Below are 15,612 nucleotides of genomic sequence, written 5' to 3'. Positions count from 1 at the left end.
AATGCTAAAATAACAATTACAACAGCTTAAAGAGGTACAAAAGTTCCTCTGGCAAGGGGATCATGAGAGACTGCTATATTTTGTTTGTTTGGGGGTTTGGATTTTTTTTTTCTTTTTTGAGACAGGGTCTCACTCCCTGTTGCCCAGGCTGGAGTGCAGTGGTGTAATCACAGCTCACTGCAGCCTCAACTTTCTGGGTGCAAGCCTGCCTCAGCCTCCCTAGTAGCTGGGACTACAGGTGTGCACCACCATGCCAGGCTGATCTTTTATAATTTTAGTAGAGATGGGATTTCGCCATGTTGCCCAGGCTGATCTTGAACTCGTGGGCTCATGCAATCTTCCCGTCTTGGTCTCCCAAAGTGCTGGGGTTATAGGCATGAGCCACTGCGCCCAGCTTGTTTTGTTTTTAAATGAAGCTTGAAGAATTTTCAGAACTATATACACTTATAACTTTGATACAAATAAAATTTTATATCAAAACCATAAGTAGCATCATTTGTGTAAAAGTAGATTTCTCAAATTATTAAATATGTTATCCTATGCAATTAGACACTGAGCATGTCGAAGTTTTATTTAACTGATAAACTAGGAAACAAGCTGAACAACAACAACCTGGGTCAAAAGCATTCAGGTTTCTTGATATTTTGTGAGAGAAGAGATACTTGTATAAAATTGTCATTAGGTATAAAACAGGTAAATTTTATCCAGAGTGATAAAACTATGAGTTTTAGCAAAGCTGCAAACATCACATTGTATCATTTTTCTGCAAGTTAACTACTAACTCTGCAAGGTTATAAAATTTCTAGTTTCTAATCAGTTGTGGATGGTTAATCCAAACAAAGTTATATTCCTGAGAGGGTAAAAGGACCTTCAGTGTGGTTTTTCCAAACGTTCTATTAAAAATATCATACAATCCTCATTTTGCTTTGTTTCCAAGTTTTGGAGTTTTTCTTGCACACTTGCCATAAATATAACCAACTTCAAAAAATAAACACAATAAAAGCAAAACAATGTCATTAAGTTCTAGGTAGATGCTGCTTGCTGCCTGCTCTGACCTGAAGACTTTGCTGTTTGTTAGAAAAGGGGTTTTTACAAGAACTAGAGAGGTATTAAAGACATAGTATCACCAAAAGGAGATTTCTCTACCCGGTATCATGAGAAGTGTTGAAAGAAAAATGAAAAAAAAGGCCGCATTTTTTATATAATTTGGTTTAGTGTTATGAAATGCTTTGTCTATTGTTACTTAAAATATTCTCATATGTGGTGTGCTCTCTTATTCTAGAAATCCTGCAGGAGATCAGTAGTTTTGCACTGCATTCTGCAAAGTCCTAGGGCTGGCCTAGGGCCAAGAGTGAGTCAAGAAGAGAGGGCTTGGCTCCCTTAGCCCCGACCCTGCCTGATCCCCATCCACTCCCAGCTCACCTTCTGCTGTGTTATGTAGTGAGCTCCACATGAGACTTCATTTCAAGTCCCTTCCAGATACCAGAGCCTATAATTATTAAAAGAAAAAAAAAATCACTACAATTTGCAGTGTGTTTAGGTTGAATGGATTAATTTCTTTGCCAAGGCCGTAATGGGAAGACTGATTTTGTCATTTCAATTACAAGCCACCGTTTAGTTTGAGCCCGGAAGTCACTTTCCTAGAGTCTCCCTCCACTTGCCTGGTACCGGAGCAATTAACAGTGGGTGATTTGTGGCTGTACTTTTACTGCTTAGCACAGGTTTATCATCTTGAAAGTTTTCCATTTGCATATATGCTATACATTCTTTGGGTGACATTTCGATATCACCCAGAGTTTCGATTATGCATTGCCTTGTACTGCACTTTCTGCTACGTGCTGGGAATCTGCAAGCCCAGCCAGAGTACTGATGCAAACCAAGGGGAATGTGAGTCGCAGTCACCACTTACTGAGGGCTTACTGTATTCCAACCCCCAGTATCAAAGGCTTTACCTGCATTACCTTGTTTATTCCTCAAACCTTGAGGTTACTATTATTTGCCACATTTTATAAACAAAGAAACAGAAACTCAGAGAGGAAAAGCAGTTTGCCCAAGGTCACCCAGCCCAAATGAGCAGAGCTGGGATTCAAACTCAAGTATCTCTAATCTCAAAACACTCTGCTCTACAACCTCCCAATACTGGGAGCTTTCAGAGTGAAATGAATTGAATTTGACAGTTTTCTACTTTTAAATACCAGACTTCCTGAGCAGTCTAATTGCTGCTCTTTGGAACAAGAAGAAATGGCTATTTAAAAGAAGCAAGCGGCAGGAGGTCAAGAAAGGGGGTTTTCATATCTGTATTCACAAGGGGAGAGATGTAATCCTGGAAAAAAAAATAGCATCAAAATGAAAAACATTATATAAATTTGATGAAATTGCAAAGGAATGCAGAAAAGATAAGGGAGGGGGAATACATAGCATTGGAGATTTTATAAAAGGCAGAGAAAAGATCAGAAGTCACTGAAGGAGTTAGAAGTTGGTCCAATCGAAGGCAGGGTCTATCCATCTTGACAGATGGAAGGAGGAGGATGAAACCCCCCAAGTAGCCACCAGAAATCTATGATCGTGTTCCAGTCTGTGTGGGTGCATTTGGGTAAGGCAAATACTCTGGAGACAGCCGCTGGGTTGAATCCTTTCTTGCTTACTTCCTCACTGGGTGACCCTGGATAAATTACTTAACCACTCTGGCTTCAGTGTCTTCATCTGAACAGTGGAGACAGTAATGTTGCTCATCTGGATGTGAGGCGAGGTAAAGTGCTTAGCAGAATGCCGGGCATTTAGGAAGCACTAAAGACTGTCAGCTGTGGTCGTTGTTATAACCATGAACAATGTTCACGTAATACAAGAAACAGGAGACTGTAAGTCAGCAAAATGGCTTGGAGAAATAAATGAGAAGGAAATCAGGAGAGAAGTTTACCTTTGGGCCAGAAATATGGGGAGGTCTGTCTTCCCTGGCACTGAGTGTCAGGAGTAAAAAGGGCTGGTTGGTGGGGAGAGACCAGCCAGTCTCCAATAGAGACTGAAGTCTGGCTGCACTTTATGAAGCAGAGGAACTTGTTTCTGTAAAATAAATGCTCTAACAAAAGGTCCAGTGGCAGAGGTTCTGTTGGTGGTTCCACAGAGCTAGAGAGTCTGGGACTAGCCATAGTGACAAAGTGAGTCTAAGGCAGAAAGAGAAAGAAAGCTCTGGGTTATTCATCTCTGGATGCCAAAAGTCATTGAAAGTCATTGGGGCAGGGGGAGGACATTTTTTAATAAGAACATCTTCTTTCTTTTTCTGGCCCTACCCAAACTGCAAATCGACTTCTCTTTCCCTGTATAACCAACTTCCTGCAATTCCTTACATTAAGGGACAAAACCACACTCAAGTTTATCACAATAAAGCTTGCCGGCATACTTGTAAATGAGCATGGGTGGTCATCCATGTTTTCAGCCACCATCCATTTAGCACTTTCTTTATGCCAGGCTCTGGCTAGGTCCTGGAGACACAAGGCTGTTCTCAAGCCCCCATCTCCAGAGCTAAACAGCGTGTCACATCATAGTTCTTAGCCATCCAAATAACACACCTAAAATTCAGAAATTGCTGATGCCCAGGCTCTGTCTCAGACTACAGAACTTCCAGCAGAGGACCCAGGCATATATGTTCTTCCAGAATTGCACATGTCATTTTTATGTCCACATCAACCTTGAGAAAACCTTCTACATTTTTGTAGATGAGAGAATTGAGGCTCAGAGAAGTGATAAGTGAGGTTGCACAGCTGGCAAATACAGCATTGAACTTCAGACCCAGAGCTTCTGAAGTTAAGATCCCAAGGCCTTTCCACTTGGCCATGGCCACCCTCGCATATGCATGGTATGCAACTCTGTGCCTAAAAGCCATGCTGGTAAAATGATTCAAGATATAGACGAATATGCTTGAAACCCTTGCCGACTACAAAAGCTCAAAAAGGATCAGCATATCCTACAGAAAGTTTAGGGACCCGTATTTAAAGTGGACAGAACTTAATACCTGTTACAACCTGACTCACTGTAAATTTCCACCCAAGGTGGATAATGTGGCTTCTATTATACAAGCATGATGTGGTTACCATTATGTAACCGTAGTTTCCATTATATAACCCTAGTCCCGGGGCTCCAGAAACACTGCCTCCTCAATTTGTCCCTCCAGCCTCCAGGTGACAGTGACTTCCTGCTGTGGCTGACTCTAGGTTACCTTGTTTGGTGTACTGGCATTTCTGTTACCTGTATAAACAATTCCCTGCATTAAATTTCCTCCTTATTCCGGCTCAGATCCTGACTATTAGATGAAGAAACCAAGGATTAGAAAAGTTAATATAACTGTATTTGTCTGTTCTTGCGCTGCTATGAAGAAATACCTGAGACTGGGTAATTTATAAAGAAAAAAGGTTGAATTGGCTCATGATTCCACAAGCTGTACAGGAAGCTGTACTGGCATCTCCTTCTGGGGAGGCCTCAGGACGCTTTTACCCATAGTGGAAGGCAAAACAGGAGCAGGCATCTTCACGTAGCCAGAGCTGGAGGAAGAAAAAAGAGGGAAGAAGTTGCCACACACTTTTAAACAACCAGATCTCATGAGAACTCACTATCGCGATGACAGCACCAAGAGAGATGGTGTTAAACCATGAGAATCCACTCCCATGATCCAGTCACCTTCTACCAGGCCCCATCTCCAACACTGGGGATTATGACTCAACATGGGATTTCACCAGGGATACAGATCCAAACCATATAATAACTTAACCAATGCAGTACTAGTTATGTCAGAGCTAGTATTCTAGCTCCAAAGTTCCTGATTCCAAAGCCTAAGTTAAGAGATCTTAACTTATATTTCAGGTGACTGGTGGAATTTCTTATGCCCAGTGCAGGTGGTGATGATGATGATGACGACGGCAGTGGTGGTGGTGGTGCTGGTGATGGTGTTGAAGATCACCATGTCTGACCACTAATGTCTGTGTCCTTTGGATATTTGTGCAGACACAGTGTCCTAGTTGTCACATAGATGTCTCTGACTGTGTTACAGGCCTTCACCTACCACCACATCCAGGAGATCATGGTCCAACTGCTGCGGACAGTGAACCGGACAGTCATCACCATGGGCCGGGATCACACTCTGATTGTGAGTAGATTATTTCTTCTTGTCAAATGTTGCAAGCTCTTCAGCATCTAAAAATGGATTTGCTGAAAGGGCAGATCACATTGAACTCCGAGCATTGATCATTGCTTTGTTTTGGAGTACAAGGACCAGATTTTTCCTGTCTGAGTTGGGAGGACTTGAGAATTAACTCAAGTTGTTGAAATAAAACAAGGCTTAGGACTTGTCTAGTTGAGTGTACCAGCACTAAATTGAGTACACCAGCAAGGGTGAATGATCACTGCTGAAGACAGAGAAGGGAGAGCAGCTTGTTTAAGTGAACAAGGTATAACATCCCAGATGCATGTCCACTAGGAACCTTTTCCTCTGGCCTACATTCAAGTGGTGCCCAGTCTCAGGGTCCTGTGAGCTTGGTTTCTGAAGGGGCTTCATTGTATGTTAACTCTGCCCATAGGTGCCGGTTATTCAAGGTCATTACTACATATTGAGCTATTTTCTGCATAAACACTATGTTCTGAAGATCAGGAAATTTCTTCCCCATCATCTGATTATTTTTCTTCTCCAGACACAGAACCCAACTCGAACCCTTTAACCTCTGCCCATCGTGCTTTAAACCAAGGACCCAAACTTCAAATGCTTACAGGGGCCAGTCACCAACATAAATGAGTATGCCCAACCATGTCACTCCTCTGCTCAAACCTGCCAATGGTTGTCCATCTCACTCAGAATAAAATCCAAACCATTGCCAGGCCTGGAATGCCCGTGCCCCATGCTCATTGATTTATGTGTTCCTCCCACATATAAAACATGATGGATGTGCTGTTTCCTTTTGAGTCAGGTATCACCTAAGCATAGAGGCTTCCCTTCTCTGATCACCCTGTCTACAATTCCCAGTACGTCTCCATCCACTAAAAATCATACCTTCTTTATTTTTCTCATTACTTGTAATTGGAAATACACATTATATTATTTGGTTATTGTCTAGCTATCCTCATGAGAATATGAGCTCCAGGAAAGTAAGCATATTTGTCTGTTTTGTCATTGCTCTGTCTCTAGGTCCTATAACAGCACTTGGCATATAGTAGGTGCCCAGTAAATACTTTTGAATGAATAAATACATGACATGTGACAGGCAGGGACTCTAATGCTTAAAAGAGGATGAGGGCTACTCAGCCCTGATTGATTGATACCATGTGAGATTGGACCCTATGGTTGCTAGAATTCCCAGTATTTCAAGAGAAACTGAAAATTTCCATGTTTTATGTGAAATTTTCTGATATTTCAGTATTGGAAGTTCATTAAAAAAAATAATGTTTATACACACTTTGTGACTCACAAACAGCTGGATTCTCTTCTGAAAGCCACTCTGACATTCCTGCTTTACACAGTGGTGACATCCATGGGGAGCATCAGTGGTGCCAGCTACTCTTGCCTTTTTTGGACAGAGAGCCATGTAAACTGGTCTTTGTCATTTGTCTCACTTACCATCCTCCCACCTTTGAAGTATAGCATTTTTCTTTTTTCTTTTTCTTTTGGTTTGAGAGAGAGTCTTGTTCTGTCACCCAGGCTGGAGTACAGTGGCGTAATCTCAGCTCACTGCAACCTCTACCTCCTGGGTTCAAGTGATTGTCCAGCCTCAGCTTCCCAAGTAGCTGGGACTACCAGTGTAAGCCACCATGCCCAGCTAACTTTTGTATTTTTAGTAGAGGCAGGGTTTCACTACATGTTGATCAGGCTGGTCTCGAACTCCTGACCTCAAGTGAAGCATTTTATAACCTCCTTTATCTTTTTTCCTTCTCTTTGGAGTAAACCTAAAGATGATCATCAGTCCATTTGGGTCATTCTGTACATAGCAGGCTCTTAACTTCCTTTCCTGTAGAACAGTGATTCTTTTAAACAGGGCCTGGATCATAGGAAGCACTAAATAAGTGCTGTATAGTATTATTTTCCTTTCAATCTGGTAGAGTGAGACTCTCTCTCTTTTGCATTATCTACGCAGGTGAGTAACTACTCAGTACTGCCAGTTCTATAAGCTTTTTATTTGATGCTCTGCTTTTGTAGCTGGCTCTTCTAACACACATTCCTCACTGTTGCCCCATCAGTCTTTACCAGGACACTCCCCTACTCTGGGATGTTCAGTAGCTCCCCGCTGCCTACCAAATTAAGTCATAAATGCATTAGCCCAATCATTTTCAGCTTCTGTGATCTGATCTGGTCACAACCACACTTTTCAGTCTTTTCATCAACTATTTTCCATCCAAATATCCAGCCAAAATGGATGTCTGGATATTGCCCAAACATGCTGGCACTGTCTTACTTGCAGGCGTAGCCTCTGCTTCTTTCTTTGCCTGAAATTCCTTCTTGTACCTTTCAACATGTTGAAATGCTACCTAGTTTTCCAGGTCCAGCACAAATGTACGAAGCTCTCTTTACCTTTTTTTTTTTTTTAAAAAAAGCAGTTTTTCCTGGCTAGCACGGTGAAACCCTGTCTCTACTAAAATACAAAAAATTAGCTGGGCATGGTGGCGGGCACCTGTAGTCCCAGCTACTCGGGAGGCTGAGGCAGGAGAATGGCGTGAACCCGGGAGGCGGAGCTTGCAGGGAGGCGGAGCTTGCAGTGAGCCGAGATGGCGCCACTGCACTCCAGCCTGGGTGACAGAGCAAGACTCAGTCTCAGAAATAAATAAATAAATAAATAAAAATAAAAGCGGTTTTATTGAAGTATAGATTTTACACTTTAAAATTTAACCATTGAAAGTATTCAGTTTGGCGAGTTTTAGAAAATTTATAGTTATGCAACCATCACCGATATTCAGTTTAGGTACTTTTACTCTCCAAAGTTCCATTTGCAGTCACTTTCTTTCCCTCCTCTCGCCAACCCTAAGCAACCACGAATCTGCTTTTCGTCTCCATAGATTACCTTTTCTGGGAAATTTTATATAAATGAAGTCATACAATTTGAGGTCATTTGTGTCTGTGTTCTTTCCTTAGCATGTTTTTGAGGTTTGTCCGTATTTTAGAACATATCAATACTTCATTTCTTTGCATTGCTGAAAAATGTTACATTATATGAGCTTGCCGCCTTTTGTTTAGCCAGTCACTAGTGGATTGATATTTGGATTGTTTTTAACGTTTGACTATTATAAGTAATACTGCTTTGAACATTCACAAACAAGTGTTGTATGAATGTGTTTTGACTTCTTTTGGGTAGAAACCTAGGAGTGGAATTGCTGGGGCGTGTGGGAAGTGTACGTTTAACTTTAGAAGAAACTGCCATACTATTTTCCTTAGTAGCTATAATGAGAAAAACCTGGAATTATATATTTTAAAAAACATTCCCTGAAACTAGGAGGGAGCAAAGTGATTAAAGAATGACTTGGATGAGTCCAGCTTGACCAGTAGATGAGTTTATTACAACTTACATATGAGGTACTCCTGGATGGCGGCAGAACAGCTTTAGAGATCAACGCAACCTCCCAACCTAAAGCTGCTTTTAAGCTAATTTTCTGGCGCTTTGCCTGCTGTATGCGTGTGATGGGTCTGTTCTCCTTGGTAGATTCTCAGCTACCCTCTGGGATGTTTGGGTTATCAGGGACACCTGCTTCTCAGCTGGGCACCTTGGCCTTGGCTCACTGCCCAGCCTTTAAAGACAAGCAGTGTACATACGCTCCTAAGTAACCCTGTGGGTGACCCATCCCAGGACGTGGCTGTACCGCTTCACATTCCCACCAGCAATGTTTGAGGTTTTGTTTACCCACATTCCCACCAAGTCTTATTATTGTCAGTCCTTTGGATTATAACAGTCCTAGTGGTATTTCGCTGTGGTTTTAATTTTCCTTTCCACAATGATGAATGATATTGAGCACATTGTCATGTGCTCTGCCTCTTTTTTTTTTTTTTTTTTTGAGTCATTTTTATCTGTGAACTTGTCACAGCTCCTCTCTTAAACTGTAAGACTTTAAGGCTTGTGCCTATTTGTGAAATAAATGGAGTAATAATAGATCTTCCTCATAGAGTTCCTGCATGAATTAAATAATATAATACAGGATAAGCATTTGTAGATGTGCTTCTTATGCACAGTATTCATTTATTTATTCCTTCAGCAGTTTATGAGAACCTCTTAGATACTCAGCACAAAAACTCAGAAATGAGTTAGGCATGGTCTGTGCCTGGAGAAAATCAGACCTCTTCTGATGTGGTGTCTCTCAGGCATCTCAAATGTATTGTGCCCCAAAGTCATCTTATTGCCAGTTCCCTGAAGCCCACTCCACACTCCACCTGAATTCGGGATCTCAGTTTATGGGACTGCCATCCTAGATCTCGAGCTGCCCTTGCCCCTCCCTCTCTGTCACCTGCCTGCCCCTTCCATTCACCCACCCAGTCCTGCTGCTTTCAGCCCACCTGTCCCCACTCCCTCCCCACTTGGGCTGGAAAAGCTACCCTTCCTCTGTCCCTTGACCTGTGTTCTCCGAGGCCCTGTACCTGCCTAGGTCACTGTGCTCATTGTGCTTAGGACATTGTAAGGTAATTTGTAGGCTTCCCCCATATTTTGTGGACCCCCTGAGGTCAGGCACCCTGTTTTACTCTTTTATCCTCAATACCCAGTGGGGTGCGTGGCATGCAGTGGGTACCCAAGTTTTTTGAGCAAATGAAGGCACTAATGAAATGAAATGAGTGAATGAGTGAAATAATCACCGAAAATGCTATCATTTCCTACCTTCATATTCTTGAATGCGCTTTCCCCTCAGATTGCTTTCCCTTATTCAACAAATGTGTTTTCTAAATATGGGAAGCCACATTTCAGGGAGTAAAGAATTGCCTGTTGAGACTTTCTGGCTCATCCCTGAAGCCTTGCAGAGGTTGTAAGTTGCAAGCTGTGTCATAGTATCAATGACTTTGGAGTTTGCTAGTGTAATTACAATGCTAAGAGTGCTGAGAGTGCTGGAGAGCCAGAGGCCTGTGGCAAGCATACCTCACTAGGAGCAGAAATGTACCTGAAACAGAAGGAAGCAACAAACAAGGTTTTCTTAAGATATAGCTTCATTTTCATAAAATGAGCCTTTCCAGCAATTCCTAGAATAGAAATATCTCCTCCAAATTAAAGAAAATGATGTTGGAAAGTAATTACTCAGGGGTCAAGGGTCCCTGTCTTAGCACTGAAGGCCCCAATCTAATTTTGAATTAAAATTTGACAAGGAGGAGAGATCCCCATTCCACCTGTCACTTTTAATTTTCCAGATGTGATTTTTATTGGTTAGTTTCCATTGCTTGGGAATATTAATCAATATTGGTGGTAAATACCATACATGTCAAGTACTTTCAAAATCCCAAGAGGACCCCAAATGGGTATAGGATGACTGGTTGCAACTCTCATTCTTATACAGGATTCGTGACACTTTTTTTTTCTTATTTTCATGGATAGGAACTTGCAATAAAAGGGTTTAGCCATTAAAATCACAGGAACCATAGGGCTAGGATGGATTGCTTGTTGGGCTCAGTGCTTTGCAATGATGATTCCTGATTTTTCTATAGATCACTTCCCTGAGCAATGAATTGTTGGTGACAAATGAGCAAAACGGAATTTTGCAAAAACAAAAAACAGATGACTTTTACATGACTAGTACCCTTTCATCCTCTCTTTGCCATGGTCTAATTTGTCAGGTAACTTCTTGTTTACTTAAGTCCTAAGGAATTTGACTTTGGTGCTGAGAAAGGGAGCATGGTTTGATAGAAAGGATATCTATATCTATCTATCTATCTATATATGCTTTTATTTCAATACATTTAGAGTACAAGTGGTTTTTTGTTACATGGATGAATTATATAGTGGTGAATTCTGAGATTTTGGTGCACCCATCACCTAAGTAGTGTGCATTGTACCTAACATGTAGTTTTTCATTCCTGGCCTTTCTTCCACCCTCCCCCTTCTGAGTCTCCAAGGTCTGTTACGTTACTCTGTATGCCTTTGCCTATTCATGGCTTAGCTCCCACTTTAAAGTGAGAACATTCAGTTTTTGGTTTTCCAGTCCTGTGTTACTTCACTTAGAATAATGGCCTCCAACTCCATCCAAGTTGTGGTAAAAGACATTATCTCATTCCTTTTAATGGCTGAGTAGTATTCCATGGTGCATATATCCCACATTATCTACTCATTATCTGATGGGCAGTTAGGTTGGTTCCACATGTTGGCAGTTGAGATTTGTGCTGCTGTGAACATACATGTGCAAGTGTCTTTTTCGCATAATGACTTCTTTCCCTTTGGCTAGATACCCAGTGGTGAGATTGCTAGATTGAACAGTAGATCTACTTTTAGCTCTGTAAGGAATCCCATACTGTTTTCCATAGAGATTGTATTAATTTGCATTCCCACCAGCAGTGTATAAATGTTCCCTTTTCCCAACATTCACACCAACATCGATTTTTTTTTTTTTTTTTACTTTTTTTTTTTTTTTTTTTTTTTTGGAGACGGAGTCTCGCTCTTTCGCCCAGGCTGGAGTGCAGTGGCCGGATCTCAGCTCACTGCAAGCTCCGCCTCCCGGGTTCACGCCATTCTCCTGCCTCAGCCTCCCGAGTAGCTGGGACTACAGGCGCCCGCCACCTCGCCTGGCTAGTTTTTTGTATTTTTTTAGTAGAGATGGGGTTTCACCGTGTTAGCCAGGATGGTCTCATCTGCTGACCTCGTGATCCGCCCGTCTCGGCCTCCCAAAGTGCTGGGATTACAGGCTTGAGCCACCGCGCCCGGCCTTTTTTTTACTTTTGAATAATGGCCATTCTTGCAGGAGTAAGGCGGTATCTTATTGTTTTGATTTGCATCTCCCTGATGATTAGTGATATTGAGAATTTAGATAGAATATTCTGCCTTATCAGGGAGTACAGGTAAAAAAAATTCTATATTCTTTCTGCAGATAATTGGCTAGTGACTTTATGCCAATGTAATCTCTCTAGACCTTTTTTTTTTTTTTTTTTTTTTTGGTGCAATAAACTGTACCATATTTGAAATCTTCTTCTTATATCTGAGTTTCCTGACTTGGCTGACAATTCCTCTTCTCTTTTTCTATCTCCCAAGCTCCTGAATCGGAGACCTAAAATAGATTTTGCTCAAGTGCCAGCCCTGGCTGATTGGTGATGGCTGCCTGTAGAACTGTGTTGAGGAGGATGCAGAGGCTACATGTTGGCTCAGTGGGAACAACTGGGGAATTGATTAGTGCTGTCTGTCATGGCATGCAATTGGAGAACAGAGATGTATGCAAGATACTTACAAATATTGTGTATTTACTGCAACCATTGGTGTTTTCCTGGCTCAGTCCAAAAACTCTTGTATAAACAAGATTCTCTTGTACATATTCTTGTTTCCTTGAAATAAGCTGTGGTATAAAAGCAGAAGAGTAATGGAAAAAACAGTCTTGGAGAGCCTGCCTTTCCTGGGGAATGATTTCCGCAGGCTACATGCCATATTTTATCAAATGTAAGATATACCATGATTTTATGTGCCCGTAAGAAAGAAAATTTGCTACCAAGTATAACATGACACAGATTGTAATCTTCAGAGATGTTAAAATATGTTTTTTGAAAAGTTTGACTCAAAATGCCTACTGTGTAATGGGTTGCATCTTGAGCCCTCACACACAGGTAGGCAATTATTGCTATCTCCTGTTGTTTAGGGGAGCACATTAAGTAGCAGAGGATGAAAGCATCATGTCTACAGTTACGCTGCTGGTAGGAGTAAGCAGGATGTGAACCAGGGACACCAGAGTGTGTATGTCTCTAGTCATCTGCGCTCCCTTCTAGGAAGATATTGTCCTGTCTCACAGGTCTTACAGCAGCTTGAGGAAAAATGTCCAGGCTTGTTTATGTGTGGTGAGGGCGTGCCTCAAGAACGCTTCCTGGCTGATGCATCCTGTTACTGACTGCTCTAGAGAGGGTTGTCCCCTGTCTCCCGTCACCCCAGTGATGGGGACGAACAATCCCATAGGGAGAATCAAGCAGGGAACTTGAACACTGCCAGAAGTTCTTGGAAGAAAAACAATCTGGTGATTTTGTTGAAATTGGGATCTAGCCTTTATTTTGGGTAGTTAAAATAAGCCTCTGGATGATATATTTGGGGCCTAATTACCCCGGTTTTCACAGAGGAGGCTATTGAGTGTTTAAATAAAGGTAAATGCTTGGCATCACACCAGCTCCAGACATTCAGAGCAGTTTGTTCAAAAAGAAAAAAAAGAAGGAAATTGGAAGTCACCCTGTCCTCTGCTGCTTCACCTCATAGTAGTACTGGAGACTCCAGAAGGCATCTGTGTCATCAGAGACTTGGCTTAAAAGCTCTGACTTCACTTTTCACTCCTGGGATACCAAATTGGAAATGACCCAACTAAGCAACTACTCTGAGCCAGACCATGAGCATAGAGACTGAGTCAGGGACTGCAGCAGGACAGTACCAACTCCTCCCAACCCCGGTCTGTGACAAGCAGGAGGGAGGACAGTCTAGGACATGAGGAGGTGTGGTTCCCAGCCAGGAGTGGTTAATTGGCTCTTGGCCTTCACTCAGCACCCCTATACTTTGTTGAAAAATAGTATTTATAGTAAAGCTATCATTTAATGGCACACATATCCTGTATGCTAGGCAAATAGCTAAGCACCTGATGTGTTTTACCTTACTTCACCTGCATCAGATGCTCATATTTTACATCTGAAATAACTGAGATGCAGAGAGGTCATGCAACTTGCCTATAACCACACAGCTTGTTAGTGGAAGAACCAGGATCTGAACCCAGGGAGTACTGTTTTGGAGTCCCTGCCCTTAAATAGTGTATCATACGCTCCTACACTATGAATAACTAAGCTTATTCTTTACGAATCAAATATTTTAAGGATGATAATGAGCACCTTAAACTCAGTTGCCACCTTGCCTGGATCATGGAATCTAATGAGATCATCTATGTGGCAACTTGCAGAAACATATAAAATGGCACAGAATTTCTGGTGGTTTCATGATGACAATGATATGTTTAGGATTGATCTCCTAAATTCTGGTAATTAAACCACAAAAACGCTTTGTTTATGTGAGTGTTGGTGCTTATGAAATAGCAGGCTTAACATAAGAGGATGAGGGTGGCATGGAGTTTCCAAAGGGTTCTCCTTCTACCTTTAGCTCATCTCCAAGCACTGTTCATACTGGTCCCTAAAGACCTTTGGACTCTACATGCTTCCTTCCCATTGAGACCGCTAGCATGAGTCTAGCCACAACCAACTCATATGGTTGTCCCTGGTCTGCAGGACAATGTCAACGAACACCTGCTAAATGAATGAAAGATTTTTACTGTCTACTTTTATTTCCACACAAACCATCATTCTTTTTCTCAATATGCAAGTGTTATTATTGTTAGCTTTATGTCATGATTAGATGTGGAGAGTAAGGGAGGAGAAAGAGTTGCTGCTGAATAATTGGATCGAGTGGAAAAAGACAAGGCTAGGGGTGGGGAGAGGAAGCATCACCTCCACAGAATGTACTGTCAGTATTAACAGTTCACATTTATGGAGAATTTGTGTGACCAAGATGGTACCAAGCACTTTAAGGGCATTATCTAATTTAGTCCGTGAGATTGGCAATAATTACTATCTCATCTCAAAGTGGAAATGGTCATTAGAGGGCTTGAACGCCTTCCCAGCATTGCAAGCCTGGGAAGGAGGAAGCTAGGATTTGTATTCCATCCGAGTCTGCCAGGGCTTAAAGCCCATCTTCTTAAGCAGCTCACTGTACTTGTCTAGGAACTTGTTTTCCTGAGGTAAAATTAATTTAATTGAGAAAATTCCTGAAACTGTATGTGCATGCGTGTGTTTGTATGTGTCATATATGTGTATACCTGTTTGTATGTATGCATATGTGTGTTAAGGTGAGATCAGGGAGAGAATCAAGTTAAGAAAGAAAATAGTAAAAAAAAATTAGACAAAAGACTTGAAATGACAGTTTGTAGCCAAAAGGTGGCATCATGAGCTTGGGGTAGCTTGGTTGCAGCTTAATATGATAATATGGATGGTGTGCAAGTTTTTTGGAGGGGGAAGCATTGCCTTAATAAGGACTTTGGTGAACACATATCAGAGCATACTAGGCCTAAAATATATATGCAAAACATGGATTCATATCTCAACTTTCAAAGGACTTGTAACATGTCTGCACAGAAGTCATTTATCAAGGTAGACTTCACGGAACTAGAACTGGGTCTTGAATGCCATGAAAAACATTAATGGGTGGAGAGGAAGGCTTGGTGCATTTTAAGTGGGGGGAGTATTTCTTGCCCTATCCCTTCCTGCAGTCTGCAAAACTCTCATCATTCTGCTAGGCCATCTTTCCAGTTGTTCTTTGTCCTTGTTTCAGTTACAGCATTACCACGTGTACTGGAATTTTCTCTTTACCTACCTATGCTCCACAGGAAAGTAAGACCCATGCAGGAAGCAACCACATCCTTTTATCTTTCCATTCATCCTTCCATCCAGGGCATGGTGTG

At 41.7% G+C, this 15,612-nt stretch overlaps 1 protein-coding gene across 3 annotated transcripts in view; it reads left to right on the top strand.

Moving 5' to 3' along the window:
- Window positions 1-15,612, top strand: part of DOCK2 (dedicator of cytokinesis 2) — a 433,393-nt gene that overhangs the window by 186,160 nt on the left and 231,621 nt on the right. For 2 of the 3 annotated variants that reach the window (XM_073010528.1, XM_008015268.3), the window contains exon 27: window positions 5,042-5,137. The exons of the other annotated variant lie outside the window; for it this stretch is intronic. In XM_073010528.1, the coding sequence (XP_072866629.1) occupies window positions 5,042-5,137 (96 nt within the window). The remainder of the gene's footprint in view (window positions 1-5,041; window positions 5,138-15,612) is intronic. 3 annotated transcript variants of the gene reach the window in all.

Source organism: Chlorocebus sabaeus, chromosome 23 (genome assembly GCF_047675955.1).
Source record: "Chlorocebus sabaeus isolate Y175 chromosome 23, mChlSab1.0.hap1, whole genome shotgun sequence".
Taxonomy (NCBI): domain Eukaryota; kingdom Metazoa; phylum Chordata; class Mammalia; order Primates; family Cercopithecidae; genus Chlorocebus; species Chlorocebus sabaeus.
Note: the sequence above shows the minus strand (reverse complement) of the source record. Positions and strands in the feature narration are given on the sequence as shown.